This window comes from Uranotaenia lowii, chromosome 2 (genome assembly GCF_029784155.1).
Source record: "Uranotaenia lowii strain MFRU-FL chromosome 2, ASM2978415v1, whole genome shotgun sequence".
Taxonomy (NCBI): domain Eukaryota; kingdom Metazoa; phylum Arthropoda; class Insecta; order Diptera; family Culicidae; genus Uranotaenia; species Uranotaenia lowii.
Genome location: NC_073692.1, coordinates 47,270,004 through 47,291,399, shown reverse-complemented (window position 1 = coordinate 47,291,399; position 21,396 = coordinate 47,270,004). Strand labels below are relative to the sequence as shown.

The following is a 21,396-nucleotide window of genomic DNA, read 5'->3' as shown; positions in this document are numbered from 1 at the left end:
TTATTATGGTATCAGTTTGCTATCAATTTGGGCATTAAAGTATGCTCAGGGAGTTTAGTAACGAATCTTAAAAACAAGCTATTTGAGGAGTTTATCAATTTTAAAATTTATTTTTCAAGAATGAAAAAAAAAATTAAGAGTGACAAGAAAGCAAGCCATTCAAAATGGTAGTGTTGATGAAGTCGAATCAAATTATGACTTAAACATTTTGCGAACAGACTCGTAGTTGTAGCAGTCCGGTTTCAATTTCTACCTGGTAAACTGTAATTATATTCAACCATGTAATGTAATGACCTTAACAGGTCACAAAAGTTGGTCACAGCGATTCCCCGCAATCAATAATAAAGCAAAATATTAGCCTACGGCACTATCATGAGACAACTATAGGAACAAAACTGGCCCAAAAACGGTACCAACCCAATTAAAAACTACCTACATATAGCATGCTTCCCATGTCAGGTTCATCGGTTGATGAAAGGTTCTGCTTCCTCTTTTCCCGAACCATTCCACTTACCTTTTCTCACTTCTCCACTCAATTTCTCAATGAGAGGTTCCATGTGGCGATAAGAGGTCGAATAATTGGTGGGGTCCCGTTGCGTTTTTTTTTGTTTTATTTTTCCCGGACGGAATCGATGCGTTTTCCGATGCGTTCGTGATTTATGGGCAGCTAATGATCGGCTGCCGCGGTTCCCCGGTTTTGTTTATTTGCTCAATGCATATGGAAAACGAGAGCACGCTTTGTGGCTGTCATTGATTTTACTCTCGTTTGAACATACCCTTAGTGGGGTCGCAGATCATCATTCACGCAACACCCAAATTATAGAATGAACAAAAAAAAAAAAAAAAACAGTGAAAAGGAATATGTTTGTTAACGGTTGTTTGGCGGCGGCTTCGAATGCATCGTCGAGAATTGACGTCTATGTGGTGTGAATTGTACGAATGGCGTAGCATCAAAGTATGAATCAAACCGAAAAAAACTCCGTTTGATGAGGAATTCATTCAACAATGGTCTTTCGAAGAAATGGCCCCCATTGAAATATGGTTTTCGATTTCCGGAAATCAGCACATTCAAACGGCTGCAACAGACGGCATTACTGTATATCCCAAAACAAGGTGCATTATCCGGAAATGGATGGCTGCGTTTTTGGATGTTTAATAATTGGCTATAAATCATGATGAAGGAACTATTAGGTTGTGGTTTATTTGCTTTGATTGCGCTATTACAAAACCATTTTGGGATTGATGAAAGCCAACTGGACAATGAGTACTACAAGTTGAATAAATGCTTGAAAAATGGTATATATTTTCAGAATCTAGAGACTCCATTGACAGATCGTAAAATTCAATAAATCATTAATGAAAAATTAAAAATTAGAAAAACTAAGAAATTGACGGTGATTTTTTTTCAAATTAATGGATTTCTTTGATCAACATTTTTCGGTAATTTATGTAAGACGAAATAAAAACTGCTGTTTTTTACGTTTCAGCCAACTGAATTTCAACCATCTTTGAAATAACTGTATTAAAAAAAATATTCTCAATAAACTATTTCTTCTGTACACTATCTCGAAACTCACAACTTGGCAGACAAAATTAACAGAATTGACAAAATTGTCAAAATTGTCAAAATTTACAAAATTGTCAAAATTGTCAAAATTGACAAAATTGACCAAATTGACAAAATTGACAAAATTGACAAAATTGACAAAATTGACAAAATTGACAAAAAAGACAAAAATGACAAAAATAACAAAATTGACAAAATTGACAAAAATGACAAAATTGACGAAATTGACAAAATTGACAAAATTGACAAAATTGACAAAATTTACAAAATTGACACAATTGACAAAATTGACAAAATTGACAAAATTGACAAAATTGACAAAATTGACAAAATTGACAAAATTGACAAAATTGACAAAATTGACAAATTTGACAAAATTGACAAAATTGACAAAATTGACAAAATTGACAAAATTGACAAAATTGACAAAATTGACAAAATTGACAAAATTGACAAAATTGACAAAATTGACAAAATTGACAAAATTGACAAAATTGACAAAATTGACAAAATTGACAAAATTGACAAAATTGACAAAATTGACAAAATTGACAAAACTGACAAAATTGACAAAATTGACAAAATTGACAAAATTGACAAAATTGACAAAATTGACAAAATTGACAAAATTGAAGAAATTGACAAAATTGACAAAATTGACAAAATTGACAAAATTGACAAAATTGACAAAATTGACAAAATTGACAAAATTGACAAAATTGACAAAATTGACAAAATTGACAAAATTGACAAAATTGACAAAATTGACAAAATTGACAAAATTGACAAAATTGACAAAATTGACAAAATTGACAAAATTGACAAAATTGACAAAATTGACAAAATTGACAAAATTGACGAAATTGACGAAATTAACAATATTGACAAAATTGACAAAATCGACAAAATTGACAAAATTGACAAAATTGACAAAATTGACAAAATTGACAAAATTGACAAAATTGACAAAATTGACAAAATTGACAAAATTGACAAAATTGACAAAATTGACAAAATTGAAAAAATTGAAAAAATTGACAAAATTGACAAAATTGACAAATTTGACAAAATTGACAAAATTGACAAAATTGACAAAATTGACAAAATTGACAAAATTGACAAAATTGACAAAATTGACAAAATTGACAAAATTGACAAAATTGACAAAATTGACAAAATTGACAAAATTGACAAAATTGACAAAATTGACAAAATTGACAAAATTGACAAAATTGACAAAATTGACAAAATTGACAAAATTGACAAAATTGACAAAATTGACAAAATTGACAAAATTGACAAAATTGACAAAATTGACAAAATTGACAAAATTGACAAAATTGACAAAATTGACAAAATTGACAAAATTGACAAAATTGACAAAATTGACGGCAAAATTGTCAAAATTGACAAAATGGACAAAATTGACAAAATTGACAAAATTGACAAAATTGACAAAATTGACAAAATTGACAAAATTGACAAAATTGACAAAATTGACAAAATTGACAAAATTGACAAAATTGACAAAATTGACAAAATTGACAAAATTGACAAAATTGACAAAATTGACAAAATTGACAAAATTGACAAAATTGACAAAATTGACAAAATTGACAAAATTGACAAAATTGACAAAATTGACAAAATTGACAAAATTGACACAATTGACAAAATTGACAAAATTGACAAAATTGACAAAATTGACAAAATTGACAAAATTGACAAAATTGACAAAATTGACAAAATTGACAAAATTGACAAAATTGACAAAATTGACAAAATTGACAAAATTGACAAAATTGACAAAATTGACAAAATTGACAAAATTGACAAAATTGACAAAATTGACAAAATTGACAAAATTGACAAAATTGACAAAATTGACAAAATTGACAAAATTGACAAAATTGACAAAATTGACAAAATTGACAAAATTGACAAAATTGACAAAATTGACAAAATTGACAAAATTGACAAAATTGACAAAATTGACAAAATTGACAAAATTGACAAAATTGACAAAATTGACAAAATTGACAAAATTGACAAAATTGACAAAATTGACAAAATTGACAAAATTGACAAAATTGACAAAATTGACAAAATTGACAGAATTGACAAAATTGACAAAATTGACAAAATTGACAAAATTGACAAAATTGACAAAATTGACAAAATTGACAAAATTGACAAAATTGACAAAATTGACAAAATTGACAAAATTGACAAAATTGACAAAATTGACAAAATTGACAAAATTGACAAAATTGACACAATTGACAAAATTGACAAAATTGACAAAATTGACAAAATTGACAAAATTGACAAAATTGACAAAATTGACAAAATTGACAAAATTGACAAAATTGACAAAATTGACAAAATTGACAAAATTGACAAAATTGACAAAATTGACAAAATTGACAAAATTGACAAAATTGACAAAATTGACAAAATTGACAAAATTGACAAAATTGACAAAATTGACAAAATTGACAAAATTGACAAAATTGACAAAATTGACAAAATTGACAAAATTGACAAAATTGACAAAATTGACAAAATTGACAAAATTGACAAAATTGACAAAATTGACAAAATTGACAAAATTGACAAAATTGACAAAATTGACAAAATTGACAAAATTGACAAAATTGACAAAATTGACAAAATTGACAAAATTGACAAAATTGACAAAATTGACAAAATTGACAAAATTGACAAAATTGACAGAATTGACAAAATTGACAAAATTGACAAAATTGACAAAATTGACAAAATTGACAAAATTGACAAAATTGACAAATTTGACAAAATTGACAAAATTGACAAAATTGACAAAATTGACAAAATTGACAAAATTGACAAAATTGACAAAATTGACAAAATTGACAAAATTGACAAAATTGACAAAATTGACAAAATTTACAAAATTGACAAAATTGACAAAATTGACACAATTGACAAAATTGACAAAATTGACAAAATTGACAAAATTGACAAAATTGACAAAATTGACAAAATTGACAAAATTGACAAAATTGACAAAATTGACAAAATTGACAAAATTGACAAAATTGACAAAATTGACAAAATTGACAAAGTTGACAAAATTGACAAAATTGACAAAATTGACAAAATTGACAAAATTGACAAAATTGACAAAATTGACAAAATTGACCAAATTGACAAAATTGACAAAATTGACAAAGTTTATTCGAATTCCAACAAATTTTGAATGTATTGATTTTTGAGGTGACCGTCTTTTTTTCAGGTTCAAGTTGTATTCAATTAACTTTGCACATCTTTTGTTTGATTTCGATGATACTTGTTCCAAGTGAAGTTTTAGATTTTAAGAAATGAACGATCTAACCGATCACAAATTACCAAATATCTAGAGAATCTTATGTGCCCATTTTTCCCGACCTTGTAACTCCTGTCCATTTTACCTGATTTTATAACTTTTTTGTTGAATGTTTGTTGCTCTAGATCATCGACCAAAATTAGCTAGTTTTCCTCCAGATGGCCAATGAGAAGTCTAATAATCATTACACAGTTTTTAACGGTTGAAGTTTTCGAAAATGTTGTGTTATGCACATCGAGTTATTGACTTTATTCTGAATAGAGAAAGTTAGTGCATCCGCAAAGAATTTGTTTACTATAAGGAGACCTTGCTTGAAGTTTAGCAATTAAAGGTCTTTATGTACTAGGATTGGTCGATCTTGTTATAGTTCGTTGCGAGATTAATCTTTTGTACACAATTTTCCGATTTTTTGTATCGATTCTTTAGCCTTGAAAAAATCGATTAAATCGGTTTATTTTCTATTCGATCTTTCGATCTTTTGAAGTTTTTTTTTCCTTTTCCTAAGATCTTGAGATTCAGTTTCGTGCAAAATTTTGATTCCTGTACCATCCTTAAAAGTGCTTAGCATCATTGGTGCTTCCATGCTGTGGTTTGTCGACAGAAATAGGTAGCAAAATGTGACGACCTCTCGGACGTAGCGTCTCCATCATCACGGTTGCCAGCGAAATTTATTTGTATAGTATTAAGTACCTTTAAGCAACATAAATGTCAAGAGAAAAAGATAGATATATGTATAAAGTAAAAGGCATGTAGTTAGCAAGATTGTCAGATGAGATAAAACGGAAGTTGCAAAGCGTGTAGTTGGCGGCAAAAACTAAGATAGCTTATCGAAAATTTCTATAGTACAAAGTACTAGTAAGTTTATTTCGATTGAATCCATTTCTTTCAAGCACTAAATCATTGCTAATTTATGTATGCAGGAAGCTATCATCAGACTTGTTCCGAAGAGTGCATTAGAAGCAATCCAGTAGATCTCGGTCCAGACAGTTGATGGACGATCAGCACGTTGTAGGTTATACCTGAAATAATTAAAAATAACATAAAATCAATTCTGAATATTAGTGATAGGTTATCGGAACTTTACTTGTCGTACCAAGTTCCTACGGATGAAATTCGTGGTGTAGAGTAGCAGGATATAAGGAAAGGAAAAGGTTTGGAGAAACAGAGTAGAAATAGGTAGCAAAATTTTCCAATTTTTTAATAGAATGTATATTAAAAAATCCTAAAATATAATTTCAATTAAGGAATCATCAAATTGGGAAATTATTTCCACTTACGTTTACTGTTTTTTGCCACTTCTTCTACTCTGTTTCTCCAAACCTTTTCCTTTCCTTATATCCTGCTACTCTACACCACGAATTTCATCCGTAGGAACTTGGTACGACAAGTAAAGTTCCGATAACCTATCACTAATATTCAGAATTGATTTTATGTTATTTTTAATTATTTCAGGTATAACCTACAACGTGCTGATCGTCCATCAACTGTCTGGACCGAGATCTACTGGATTGCTTCTAATGCACTCTTCGGAACAAGTCTGATGATAGCTTCCTGCATACATAAATTAGCAATGATTTAGTGCTTGAAAGAAATGGATTCAATCGAAATAAACTTACTAGTACTTTGTACTATAGAAATTTTCGATAAGCTATCTTAGTTTTTGCCGCCAACTACACGCTTTGCAACTTCCGTTTTATCTCATCTGACAATCTTGCTAACTACATGCCTTTTACTTTATACATATATCTATCTTTTTCTCTTGACATTTATGTTGCTTAAAGGTACTTAATACTATACAAATAAATTTCGCTGGCAACCGTGATGATGGAGACGCTACGTCCGAGAGGTCGTCACACTCCCCCCCAGTAAGACAATGTACTATGGCTTACTCCGTTTTGCGTTGAACATCCAGTACAGCAAGCTTCACTGCTGGTCGTTCGTAGATTCCGTTGGATGTCTGGATGACCGCCTTTCTTACTTCTCCGTCGTTGCTTGGTTCTGCTGAAATAACTCTGCCAATTGGCCAGCAGTTTCTAGGTAGATTGGAGTCCACTACCACCACGATATCGCCCACCTGGATAGGAACCACTGGAGCGTGCCATTTTGTACGTTTGGTAAGATCGGGTAGGTAGTCTCGTACCCAACGTTTCCAGAAGATATTTGCTTCTATCTGCGACGACTTCCACGATTTGTTCACGACTTCGTCCCTGTCGTCCAACAACGAGGCTGGTTTCAACCCGTTCGATGACCCAACCAAGAAGTGGTTCGGAGTTAATACTGGTTGCTCCGAATCCTCAGATGAAACATGAGTTAGCGGCCTAGAGTTGACGGTGTTCTCTACTTCTATTAACAAGTTGCGTAGCACCTCATCGTTAAGTTGGTGCTTGGGTTTGATCTGATTTAGGTTACGTTTAACTGTTTGGATCATTCGTTCCCAAGATCCACCCATATGAGGAGACGCTGGTGGTATGAAAGACCAAGTGGTGTCTGGACTTGAAATTTCTCGAAGAATAGTATTCTGGTTCATTTCCCTTAATGCCAACTTAAGCTCTTTATTTGCCCCTATGAAATTTGTGCCACGGTCGCTAAAAATTTGAATCGGTGTACCTCTTCTCCCCATAAAATTTCTAAGTGCCATTATGCAGGATTCTGCTGACAAGGAATGTGCTATCTCGATGTGTACAGCTCTAATAGTCAAACATGTTATCAATACGCCCCAACGCTTTTCAGTACTACGCTTCACGGTGACAAACATCGGACCGAAATAGTCGACGCCTACGAACGAGAATGGTCTGGTAAACGCGGAAAGTCTTGTTGCTGGAAGATTACTCATCCGAGGTGGTCTCGGAGCAGCCTTCAGATTCTTGCACAACTGGCAATTCGCTCGAACCTTCCAGTACAAACTGGATAACCTAGGAGTTATACGGAACCTTTGTCGTATTTCATTGATGACTGTCTGATGGTTGCGATGATAGAATTTAACATGGTAGTGTTGTACGATTAGCCAAGTGATTCGATGGTCTTTCGGAAGTATGATAGGATGTTTTGCATCCATGCTGACTGCTTCACAAGCGCCGATCCGAGTAGAAGCTCGCAAGACTCGTTCGTCATCGAGAAATGGCCAAAGCTTATATATTGAGCTTGATTTCGGTATTTGAGACGGGGAAGGTAATGTTGAGCTTAGTAAACTAATTTCGCCATCGAAGTGCTCACTTTGGGCTTCTCTAAACGCTAAAACCTCCCCTCGGTGGATTTCTTTGCCGGAAAGTGGTCCCAGTTCGCGTTTCGTCTTAAATTCTTCTTTAATTTTGAGGTTGGCAATGTATCGCAGAACCCAGGCTGCAGTTCGCCTGAGAAAATTCCAACTCCTACAATTATCTGGTCGTAAATGATTGACAGGAAATATGCTATGCACGTTACAAGAATTATTCGGTCTAAGCTCTTCTTCCGTAAACTCCTTCCCAAAGTGCTCGCTTGGCCACGCCGTTTCGTTTTCTCTCAGGAAGTCTGGACCATTTAGCCATCGACTTTGGTTGTTAAGATCAGGTAAGCGTTGCCACTTCGTAGCTTCATCTGCAACGTTGTCCATGGTGGATATCCATTTCCAGTCCTTAATTTGTGTGGTTTCCAAAATTTCACTGACCCGATGAGCAACGTAGTGTGAGTATCGGCGGTGGTCTGATCTTATCCAACAAAGAACGTTTCGGGAATCACTCCAAAAGAACCGTTGCTTCGTCTTGAACGATAGTGCCTTCGCAACAGAATCAGCCAATCTGGTCCCAATAACTGCTGCCTGTAGTTCCATACGCGGTATTGAAAGAAACTTCAAGGGTGCTACTCGAGCCTTAGCCCCTACAATGGCAACTTCAACTCTGTTGCCCTGTTGGAATCGAAGATAAACTACAGCCGCATATCCTAATTCGCTTGCATCAACAAATGTGTGTAAGGTTATCGATGTATTCTCATCAAACGATATTTTCGAGCGATAACAGCGGGGAATTTTGATGTTTTGAACTGTTGGTAACACGCTAAGCCACATTAGCCAGTCATCAAAAAGTTTTTTCGGTATTTTTTCGTCCCATCCAATTGAACTCCTCCAAATTTCCTGCAGCAGTATTTTGAGGAAGATAAGTAGATTTGAAAGAAATCCTAGCGGATCGAAAATCGCCATAAGTGTGCGAAGTACTTCACGCTTCGTTGGTACGCGTCTGCCGGCTAGCAAATCTTCTTCGTGTTTCGGAGACAATTTGTACGTAAAACAATCGGCTGCAGTACACCACCACATCCCTAGGACTTTCTCTGTGGACAACTCATCTTCAAAGTTTAAGCTTTTTCCTTGTAGACTACTTCCATTGAGCGCTGCTAATACTGTTGGAGAATTCGATAACCAGTTTCGCATCTCAAATCCCGCTTGAGCATGTATAAAATGAACATCTTGAGCCAGTTGACTAGCTTCTTGTTCTGACTCCACACTTAGCAGCATGTCATCAACGTAGTGATTATTTTTTATTACTGCGGCTGCTCTAGGGTATTGGCTTTCGTATTTTTCTGCATTTAAGTTTTTTACGAACTGAGCACAACTGGGGGAGCAGCTTGCTCCAAAGGTCATCACCTGCATCACATAGGTGCTTGGTTCGCCATCCGTTAGATTCCCTTTCCATAGAAAGCGCTGGCAGTGTTGATCCTCTTCGGCGACGAGAATTTGATGGTACATTTCCCTAATGTCGCCGCATACCCCTATCCGGTTCTCTCTAAACCGAATCAGCACATCGAGTAGGCAGGTATTCTGATCAGGACCCTTGAGCAGTAGTGAGTTGAGCGAGACACCTTGAACCTTAGCTGCTGCGTCCCACACCAGGCGTACCTTCTTCGGTTTGTTGGCATTAAATACCGGGAATATAGGCAAATACCATTCTCGTTTCTGCTTTACAGCCAGCTCTTTGTCAGATAATTTTCGAATATAGCCCTTGGAAACGTAATCATTGATCTTGTCAGTCAACACAGCAGCTAGCTGTGGGTCCTTTCTAAGTTTCGTTTCGAGACACTGTGCTCGACGTAGAGCGTTAGCTTTACTGTTTGGTAAACGAAATTCATCGAATTTCCACAGAAGTCTTAGTTTATAACGACCACTCGCAGTACGCTGAAATGATTCCAAGATGTCACATGCACGGCGGTTTTCCTTTGACTCAATCAGCCTCATAGGTTTTTCGATACCAGCTTTATCGATAGCGAAAAACTCTTTCATTGCGTTATGAAGTTCATCGTTTCCTTTTTCCTTGCATTCACAGTGATGCAGGTGGTGATACTCTAAGAACTGTAGCCACGTTTTGTCACTGCCTCCGTATACGATCCAGCCAAGTCGAGTTTTGGTAGCAACCGGCTCAAACATTCTACCTTCTTTCCCTTTCAAAACGTAACCTAAATTTGCGTAATTGCTGCCAATAAGAATCCTTGGTTGTACGTCTATATAGGATTTCGCCGGAATTCCCTGCAGATGTTGGTAGCGATCTTTCAGTTTTTCCATATCCAATGTCTGGTGAAATAAATTGAGATTGGATACGGTGTGTACTTCTGGTAGTTGGAAACGTTTGTGATTTTTCTCTGTACCTGATATTTCGAGGCTTATATTTTTGGAATCCATTTCCCTACGAGTCTTGTTTCCTGTCCATTTCAGACAAAGAGGTTCAGATTTTCCACTGATTCCTAAGTCCGACGCTAGTGCTGTATCAACCAAGGTAATGGACGATCCATCGTCAAGAAACGCATGCGTATGTATTTGTTTTTGAGGTCCGTAAAGTATGACAGGCACTACTCGCAAAAGTGCTTGATTGGAAGAGTGGTGCATATTACATTCACCTGTGGTAATTGAACTTGGTCCTTCCATTGGATCGCTTTGTGGTCCTTCCCTTAGAACGCTTTGTGGTCCTACCTCGATAAATTTGTGAAGGAATGGGTGATGCTTATACTGACAGCCCTGCTGTCCACAGATTTTGTGCGATTTGCAAGGAGCTCGTCCATGTCTTCCTAGACAACGTTTGCAGAGTCTGAATTCGTTCACAACTGCCCAGCGCGCCTTGAAGCTTAATTCTTCGAATCGTTTACATTTCTCAATATTTGGACAGCCTTCCTTACATACCATGCAAGCCCTATCGACAATTTTGTTCTGTACGAAAGCTCTAGTGTTTTCCTGTTCGTTCTGCCTATTTGATGGAAAGGAATCTAACTGTACTTGATTACACTCTAAGTGTGTGTTGAGAAACGCTGTGCCTCTTTTGGCGACTTTCACCATCCTGGCATTTGTTGTTAAAGAAGCTATTGGTGAAACTGTTTCGGCTAAATCATAAAGCCAATCAGAAAACTTTTTAAGGGTCAATACAGTCAACGATCTCGTAAACTTTGCCCATTCCACCTGGAACAACATAGGAAGTTTTCCAATTAGCGCACGGAGAAGTGTGATGTTATAAGTATACTCTTCCAATTGGCATGCTTCAATTGTTGCACACAAATTTTTCACTTCCAGAGCAAACTCAATAAGTGTATCCAACCGTTCTGCTTGCAGTGCTGGAGTGGCTTGAATTTTCGAAACAAGATTATGAATAATAATTTCTGGATTTCCAAATAGCATGCGTAACGTTGAAATGATAGTTGTTATATTGGATGGGTGCATCAACATGCATTTGACTGCATCGAACGCCTTTCCCTTTAAACATTTTTGAAGCCGTAAAAGGTTCTCTTCGGGTGTAAACGCGCACATTGAGGTAGTGGTATTAAAGGTGGAAAAGAACAGGGGCCACTCTTCAGGAATTCCGCTAAAGATGGGAAGCTCTCGGTTTACAGCTTGCCTAGCGTGTACTTGGCTGTTAGTCAGGTCGATGTCTGCATTCCCCTGTACAGTATGGAAGTTTGAATACTGAGGCGTTGATCGGTGTTTAGGAAGGAATTGATAATTTGCTGCTTGGTGCTGTGAGCCTCCGAGATCATTATAACGTTGTGCTTGTTCTCCAAAGGGTTGTAGGAACGGCTGCTGACTTGGTAGCATCCGATCATTATGATTATCATTTGCTGCTGTAACTAACTGTTGCTCAAATCGTATCTTACCGGAAGATCGTCGCTGCTGAGTAACCGGTTGGAGAGGTACATCTTCACGTCGCGATGTCATGCCCGATGGTACAGCTGCATTCGGAGGTCTCCTGCCTGTGGCCGAGTGGTTCCATTCCTCTTCAAAGGGATTAGCCTTCTGCTGATTGGACCGTTCTAGCCAATCTTCTACCTTTGTATCCGAATCCACCTCCTCCGCAGCAAACCCATAGGATGATTCACTGGCCGCCTCTTGAAGTAAGTCATATCGTTTGCTAAGATTATCCAATTTCTGTTGGTGCATTTGATTGAGAATCTCCTGCTCTTCCTCCAACTTCTTCAGCTCTAGAAGAATGGCTCGGTTAGTTGATGACCTTCGGGAATTTGTCGCTTTCTGCTGCAGTTGATTCGCTGGAAGTTCCTTTCCAAGGTTGCGTTTATCGTTCGCAGGCTGCATGGACAACTTGTTGGCCGTTACTGGTGGAGCATTTCTAGAAGAGATGGGTGTTTTCGAAACAGAAACCATAGCACTAGAAATAGGCGCACTAAACATTGCACTGGGTTGCACGATCGAGTTCAAATTGAGCGTAGTACTGACAGGAATTGACTGTATATTTACGTTTGATGTTGGTCTACGGCGAACGTCATTCGATGAAGCAAATGTTATTGTTGGTGTTGTATTTAATGGGGGGAAAATAGAACTTGGGGCTATATTCGTACTTGGTATTGATAGTTGGCTCACGACGTCGATTGTTTTTCGAAGATGATGAGTAGCCTTTTCAACGGGGGGCATTTGACTAATTGTCGGGCGAATCTGTGGCACATTAAGGGGCAATTTATGGGTACTTACTGAGCTTTGAACATTAGCACGGCATGATGGGCAACTCCATGACCGGTCTGCGACGCTGTCTGTTACGTCCACGCAACTAAAATGAAACCATAAATCGCAGCTGTCGCATTGGACCATTTCATCGGTCTCTGGTCCTCCGCATTGTTTACAGTTGTTTGAGTTACCATCATCGATCATCAAGGTGCCGTCACTCATTTCAGGGATAGCAGGTTTAGGATTTCTCGGCATACTGGATGAGTAAACGATTTTTTAATGTGGTTTGTCGACAGAAATAGGTAGCAAAATTTTCCAATTTTTTAATAGAATGTATATTAAAAAATCCTAAAATATAATTTCAATTAAGGAATCATCAAATTGGGAAATTATTTCCACTTACGTTTACTGTTTTTTGCCACTTCTTCTACTCTGTTTCTCCAAACCTTTTCCTTTCCTTATATCCTGCTACTCTACACCACGAATTTCATCCGTAGGAACTTGGTACGACAAGTAAAGTTCCGATAACCTATCACTAATATTCAGAATTGATTTTATGTTATTTTTAATTATTTCAGGTATAACCTACAACGTGCTGATCGTCCATCAACTGTCTGGACCGAGATCTACTGGATTGCTTCTAATGCACTCTTCGGAACAAGTCTGATGATAGCTTCCTGCATACATAAATTAGCAATGATTTAGTGCTTGAAAGAAATGGATTCAATCGAAATAAACTTACTAGTACTTTGTACTATAGAAATTTTCGATAAGCTATCTTAGTTTTTGCCGCCAACTACACGCTTTGCAACTTCCGTTTTATCTCATCTGACAATCTTGCTAACTACATGCCTTTTACTTTATACATATATCTATCTTTTTCTCTTGACATTTATGTTGCTTAAAGGTACTTAATACTATACAAATAAATTTCGCTGGCAACCGTGATGATGGAGACGCTACGTCCGAGAGGTCGTCACACATGCCAATAAAATCGAAACCATTAAGTCGGTAGCGTTTTTGACCTCTACTTTCTTGAGGAAACCAGATTTTTTATCGAATACTCATGTAATCGAAAGTTCCATAGAACGATCACTTGAAGGCTTACTTAGCCTTTAATTGAGCTTCAATATTCTGTAGCATTTTTTTTATTAGGGACCTTTTTTAATATTCGGGTCCATAAAACTTTTTTGAAAATTACAATACATTTTTAGATTTTTTCATACAATTGAAGGGTTTTAAAATATTTGTAGCATTCTACTCAGCTTGAGATTTTATTTCTTATCGATATTTTAATGCTTTCTTATGGCAAGGTTGCCGAAATCACAGAATAATCTGTAATTTCACAGAACTTTTGCGAATTTTCACAGAATATGAAAATTTTTACAGAAATTGTAGAACTTCTGCATTTTGTACATACTTTTGAAACTAAACCCTCATATTTTTTATCTAAATCATGAAACATTATTGCATTTGTTATGTAAATTTACTTTTTTCAATGGAATTATCAAAATACGATTAGATTGTGAATATTTTACTTGACTTTTCTATAAATTTTATGACAACAGCATCACGGAAAACCATCACAGAATTTTGAGGTCAAATCACAGAATAACATATTTTTATTTGTGAAAAACACAAAACAGTTTTCTGCAACCTTGTCTCATAGTCAAAACTCTGTAGAATACCTTTGTGCAATGACCTGGCATAAATTGATGGTGGTATTGAAAACACCAGCGTAAATAAAAATCCGTAGACTTTTCAAAATTAGTATTTCACCAAGTGAACTAACTTAAAATGGAAAAATTGCTTAAATCAGTAAAATTACAATATTAAGACTAATTCCTATATAACCTGTTTATAATTAGAACTTGAACTTATAGAAAATTGCATATATCTATTCTGTTATTGATATGTCAGACAAAACTAAGGTTTACAGAATTTTTTCAGCTCTTATCCGGGCTATTTTATCCACAAACCTGGCAACATCTGAGCGTTTAATTAAATTAAAAATAGTCAACCGAAAATCCAGGTAAATTTGGTCAAAACCAAGGAATAAACGACAAGAATTAAGAAAAAATAACTTAAAAAATTTTATTCATCAAAACTCATCAGCAGATATTAAATCGTATTTGAAGTTTCCAAAAACCTTTCATGATTATTTTTATAAAACTTACTCGAAAAATTTCGTTTTTTTCGCATCAATAAAGCATTTTAACAAAATAATTTGTTTTATTTTTGTTTTATTTGGCAAATAAAGTGAATGAATCCGAGCTTTTTCAATGAAACCGAGCCGGACCGGACTTTTTCCGAATTTTGTAATAAATATTCGCGCAAACCCGGTTGAAACCGAGCAATCTTGCAAGCTTAATATACACTCAACCAAAGTCACGAGATGTTAAACCTTCTGATGTTGAATTTGAAAACATATTATTGCTCATATCTACATTTGATGTTGGAATGTATCGCCTATCGTTTTTCACTTTTTTCTTCAGCATAAAGCAGCTCTCGCGCAGAACTCCTAAGAAAAATTTAAAAAAATCGATCTTGCAGAGAATTTGAAAGTTGCAAAAGTGATTAATATATACGTTGTATGTGACTGTTCATGCCCAATTCCCTTGAGTGGACTTTATGTACTCATTAATGAACTGGAAAGTTGCCTAAGTGATTTATATGTACGTTGTAAGGGACTTAACTCACATAAAGGGCACCAAAGTGCTCAAAACGGGCCTTGCTTAGTCACAAAAAGTGTCTTGAGGTACATCAAAACACCACTTTGAGTTTAAGTTACATTTATAACAACATCTAGGCGTGGTCTTGTGGTCCGGGTTCAATCCCCAAACCGGGCAAGTTTTTTTTTTAATAAATAATTTGATACTTGAGTGGCCATACTGATGCGATATATGTAGGAAATGTAGAAAAGAAGCAATTGAACATTTTTTCAAGTTTGGAATCCGTTGCGTGGGCATGTACATAACAAAGTAAATAATCAAGAGAAGGTGATATAAACCGATGCCAAGGGTGCAATTGAAATATAGAGAGAGTTTTTGCTCGGTTAACGATTTTTGGAGGCTGAATTTGAGCGTACTTCATATCAATGATGTGGCTGACCAAGCTTTCTTAAACCCGTTTTATGGGCCGTTTGGTTGCTTGGGAATGGATATGCTGAGCATCTTGAAATCATTCACACTGACCTGGAAACGATTTCAAGTATCGTTAATGGTGTGAGTTTTACATTATTATTCTACAAGTGCTATTGAATATTATTGAAAGTTTTTTTCACAACCGTCATCATTCACCTATCAATTCGATCGAAAGTTTTAACGATCTCAAGCCGTAGGAGCTTTGACCGGTTCTGTAGAATTCAACCTTTAATTAGCGAGGGGGGTCGAATCCGATTTCAAAGGTGTCCTGACATTTCCAGGAAAGAAAATTATAGAGTGCACTTTTGTCGAACCAAGCTCATCTTCGGAAACTTGAAAGCTGAATGGAAGCTGCTGACAGCGAAAACTCGAAATGTTTCTGCCAAAATGTGGCAATATTTCTTCGCTAAATTGTTACCTTTACTAAGTTGGGTTGCAATCTTCAAGGAAAGGAAACAGCAATTAGGTGTTCGCTGCAGCTCCGCTGCAGAACTTTCAGGTGCGAGAGAGAAAAACTTGAACTCTTTCCTGTTGGAAACTTGAATCATTGAAGTGGTGTAACCATTCATTACTACTTGGGACTTGTATCTTTTCATTGATTGAGAGTTGAACTTAATTAATTCAGTGAAATTAGCGACAATTAACTGGATTTTAAGCGAACAGTATCAATTATCAATTGGATACGTTGTAATGATGAGCAGTAAATCAGTTGTAAATTGATTTGTACAACTTTGGCGAGGAGTACTGTCTCAAGGCCTATAATTATTTTATTGTTATTTTCAGAAATTTCTTTCAACTCAATCTCTTCAGTAGAAAGTTACAAAATTAGAGATTTCTCAATCAGTGCAGTGGAAACAGAGATGTTCTCCCAGAATGGGTGACAATTTCTTGACATGTCCGTCAACCACTCGTTGAAAATTTCCCTCAACTGTCATTTGAAGCCAACGGCAAATCCTATCTAATCTCACCAGTCACTAGTCAGTCTGACCACCGCCGTTTGTTCGTGTATGATAATTAATTAATCCAATAATGTCTTCCCTTAAGCTCACCCTGAATTGATTCTCTCCGTTTGAATGACACTTTACGAAGCCGTGGGGTGTCAATCAAAGGGTCATTTTTCATCCCAAACATCTCGCCCGGGATGGTCTTTGTCGGTTGATTCTTCCCAGCATCTCCAACCTTCTCGAAATCACAATCGACCAAAAGGGGGGCTTAAGTGAAAGTTAATCGATGAGCCCGTTGTGGTTTGCCCGATGAATGTAATAAACCTGACAACGCAACGACTTCATCTAATAGACGTCCATTAATAGCGATTAGAAGCGATATTTCTCTTCTGTCTTCTAGCAGCAGCGTTATCGCTTAAACAATCAGGAGTATGGGGAAGAGGAGGAGTCATTTGAGATGATTGAGAGTGTGTATGTGGCACACCACACACGTGTGTGTGATGATTCTGGACAGACCCCAAGCCAAAATCTGATGGGTGCGGTCTGTTAGATATCGTCGATGATCACTAATGGGCCGGTAATCTTTCCTGAAGTGACTATTGATAGCGGGAAGAAAAGTGATTGAGAGCGAAATTATGTTGGTACCTTGTACCTGATTGTCTTACAAATGTTGACTGAGATAACTAACTCAAAGATTGAACTTTCCGGCACCTGAACGTGAAGGTTGAAATGGATAACAGAAAAAAACCGTTACAAAGTAAGAAATCGGGTAATTTTGTAAAAAAAAATCGTGCTCGTTGATACTTATTGGTGTGAAAAATTGCAATTTTACTATACGGTCTAGCTATTTAATATCCATAAATGTATAAAATAACATACGGGTCATTCCATGTCAAGTGTTGAGAAACAATAAAAAATTCGATAGGGATGTTCTGAGTTTAAAATTGGTCGTCAGGGAGCAGAAATAAGAGCATTTCTGTATGAGACCAATAGCAATAAATGAAGCTGATATTTTTTCCGGAAGTACCTTTCTTTGAAGCTTAAGGGGGGGTAGGGTCTAACGGGTAAAAAAAACACCATTTTCACGATTTTTTTCTAGAGCTATCGTTCAAACAAATGTATTCAAATTTTTTGCATTATACAAAGCATTGTTAAAATAACATTTAGTAATTTTTTCGTAGAAAAACATTGAAAAATGAGCCGGTGACGGAGCACTTTGAGGATGCCTTTTAGAAAACAGGACACTGTATCTCAGCACAGAATCATCTAAAGTCAAAAAATCAAAGCAAAATATTTTTAATAGATGTTTTTCTAGACCTCAACGTTTTTATTTAACTTAAAAAATTGTTAATGAAATTTTTGTGGCTGTTTGAAGCAAAAACAACGATTTTTCACGAAAAAATCCGCCATTTTTTATCTGTAAAATCTCCCCAAAGTAAAAAAATCAAAAAAAGAAAAACGTTGTGGTCTGGTATTTTATATGTAGAAAATATGTTCCAAATTTGAAAGAATCGGAGAAGTAGTTTTCAAATGACGAACTTTAAAAATGTGCTTTCGAGAAAAACGCGTTTGAAGTTTCTGCTCTTGCTTTCTTGCAGTATTAGATAGGAGGAAATAAAGGCCTATAATTTCTACAGTTTTGCTTCAATTGACTTGAAAATTTGACACAACATTCTTGAAATGTTTTGCAATAAGAAAATAAAAAAATAAAAAAATCGATTTTTTAAAAGTGTTAGACCCAACCCCCCCCTTAAGGCATCTAAAAAACCATGCATTATTTTTATAAAACTTGCTTAAAAAATTTCACTTGAGACAAATTAATTTTTTTCAGAATTTGTTTTTTTTTATTGATTTGGCAAATAAAGGGAACAAATCCGGGCAAAACCGGGCTTTTTCAATGAAAACCGGACTGGACCGGACCTGAATTTTCACAAATTTTGTTTCAAACCTGAATAAAACCGGGCAATCTGGCAACCTTATGCTGAATGATGCATTGTTAAACTGCGAAAAATAAACTATCAAGAACTTCACATAAAATATACGGCGTATTACAGGACACGACACTTAACGTTCTTACTAACATAAAAGGATTTAAAATTACCTTTCTTGTCGACCGGTTTCGGGCTCGATGTTGCCCATCTACAGGACGATGTCCGACTGGTTACTCAAAAGAAAAACACTAACAAGCTTCATACTACTGCATAGTATTCGTCGAAGGATGGTCATATCATTTTTGGTTCCGAGATTCCGTGTGAGACTTGTCCAGCAGTTTATATTGGCCAGACAAGACGAAAGTTTAAAACACGAATAAAAGAACATAAAAACGCTGTGGACAACAATAAAACCAACGAATCCAGCGTAGCCGCCACCGCATCGGAATCTAACCACTCTATAGATTGGGAAAAGGTTAGATTCAAAAAATGTATACGCAAAGCGTGACATTTAAATGCCTGGGAATCCATGTTCATAACAACATCTGAGAGGCCTTTAATGAACGAGGATGACCCGCCAATCATATCGCCTCTTTTCAACTTGGCCAACCAAAAATGATATGACCATCCTTCGACGAATACTATGCAGTAGTATGAAGCTTGTTAGTGTTTTTCTTTTGAGTAACCAGTCGGACATCGTCCTGTAGATGGGCAACATCGAGCCCAAAACCGGTCGACAAGAAAGGTAATTTTAAATCCTTTTATGTTAGTAAGAACGTTAAGTGTCGTGTCCTGTAATACGCCGTATATTTTATGTGTAGTATAAGTTCTTACGTTGGCACAAAACCACTAAAATGAGTATCAAGAACTTATCAGCCCTCAAATTATCAAAAAATATAACAAAATTGATCATATATTCATATTCGTTTTTTTTTTTTGACTGAGCGAGCAATTCCCTTTGAAGCCTTCTCTCTGGTCAGTATGAAATATTGAAATATTTTTTATGATTGTTAAATATGCTTCATTTTTCATTAAATATTAAACGAAAAAAATCATAGACGGAAAATGAAATATAACATAAATTAAAGAAATCACAAAAATAACATGCATTTAAACTACGAAGGGAGTGATGGAATTAGAAAAAAGTTAAAAAAATAACTAAACCGACTAATTAAATTACAAATACAGACCCCGTTTGTTTTTGGCAACATTCGATTTTGGAACATGTGGGACGACATCACCTTATTATTTTCGCTATAAAAGGATCAATTTAGTTTAGACAAACACCATAAAAAGGTTTCAACGTTCTTAAATGTTAATAAAATTCAACAACAATTTCAAACATTCCAAAAGATATATAATTTACTCAAAAATGACAAAATTGATAAAAACTCCATAAAATTGAAAAACAAATACAACAAAAAAAAAACTAAAAATGACGAAAGATAACTAAGAAATAATGGAAAATAACAATAATAGAAAATATGACTAAAAAAAACAAACATTATAAACATGACAAGACTGATAGTGCTAAATACATTAAAACAAAGTAATAAAAAAAATTACAAATAATGATCGAAAGTGAATTAAAATTGGTTAAACGATAATAAGGCTGGAACAAATATCAATTTCTTCTTTTGTCACCCCCCCCCCCCCCCTTCGAAATTTCCAAAATCCCGAAGGGGGGAATAAATAAAGTTTGAAGTATTTTAGGTAAATTTCAAATAAAAATTCAAATATCAGAAAGATTACATGACCAAGAACCAAATTTTGGAAGATGGAAGTTAATTCACATTTTGTATTCTTGATTTTATTGAATTTTCGATAAAAAAAAATACATTATTTATAAGTTTTATGCAATAATGTAGTTTGCAATTAGGTTGCATACAAGCTTTCGTGCAATTTATTCCAATTTATTTGTTTTTCGCATTGTTTTTTATTGCCCCCCCCCCCCCCCTCGTGATTTTCCAACTCCGAGTGACAAAAGAAGGATTTGAAATTTGTTCCGGCCTAATTATGGGAGAGTGGAGAATCATCACCACTGTTTTTCTATGTTCCATAACTTCTTTATTTTAAAAGATAAAATGAAAATGAAAAAATGGTATCGTTTTCTAGATTTTTAAGGTATCATTCGGTAAATTTTGCTAAGTTATTTTCCCTAGTTCTGACTGTTTTAAAAAATATCAATATTTTTTGGATTTTGGAAAATGGTGAGGAATCGTGGGCCACTAAATCCAAATTGTCCAAATAACATCCAAAGTTTATGAGTTGACCCACAACTGCATTTTCATAATTCATTTAGTTATTTTAAAGCAATTTTAGATGATGAATTAAAAAAGAGGGTTGTGTATGATCGAATAGATTCAAAAACCTGGGTCACGAACGTTTTGGCAAAATTCCTTGTATTGGATGGCCAAATATATTTCATAGCTCTTCATTTGTCATAAAAAAAACTTTACAGATAGGGTAAACGTATTTAAAATTCTGAATGTTGATAAAAACTTAAAAATATAGGTGGCCAAAGATACCATCACAAATGTGGCC

The 21,396-nt window shown here is 35.4% G+C and overlaps 1 protein-coding gene across 1 annotated transcript; it reads right to left on the bottom strand.

Annotated features, from left to right (window-relative positions):
* Nucleotides 1-6,819: 6,819 nt before the first annotated feature.
* On the bottom strand, nt 6,820-13,089 carry LOC129741352 (uncharacterized). The gene has a single exon (XM_055733077.1). It carries the CDS (start codon nt 13,087-13,089, stop codon nt 6,820-6,822), a length of 6,270 nt encoding a protein of 2,089 aa, XP_055589052.1.
* Nucleotides 13,090-21,396: the final 8,307 nt, after the last annotated feature.

What these genes read in the sequence shown, in the direction of transcription:
- LOC129741352 (XM_055733077.1), bottom strand. Translation starts at nt 13,089, where the DNA reads ATGCCGAGAAATCCTAAACCTGCTATCCCTGAAATGAGTGACGGCACC.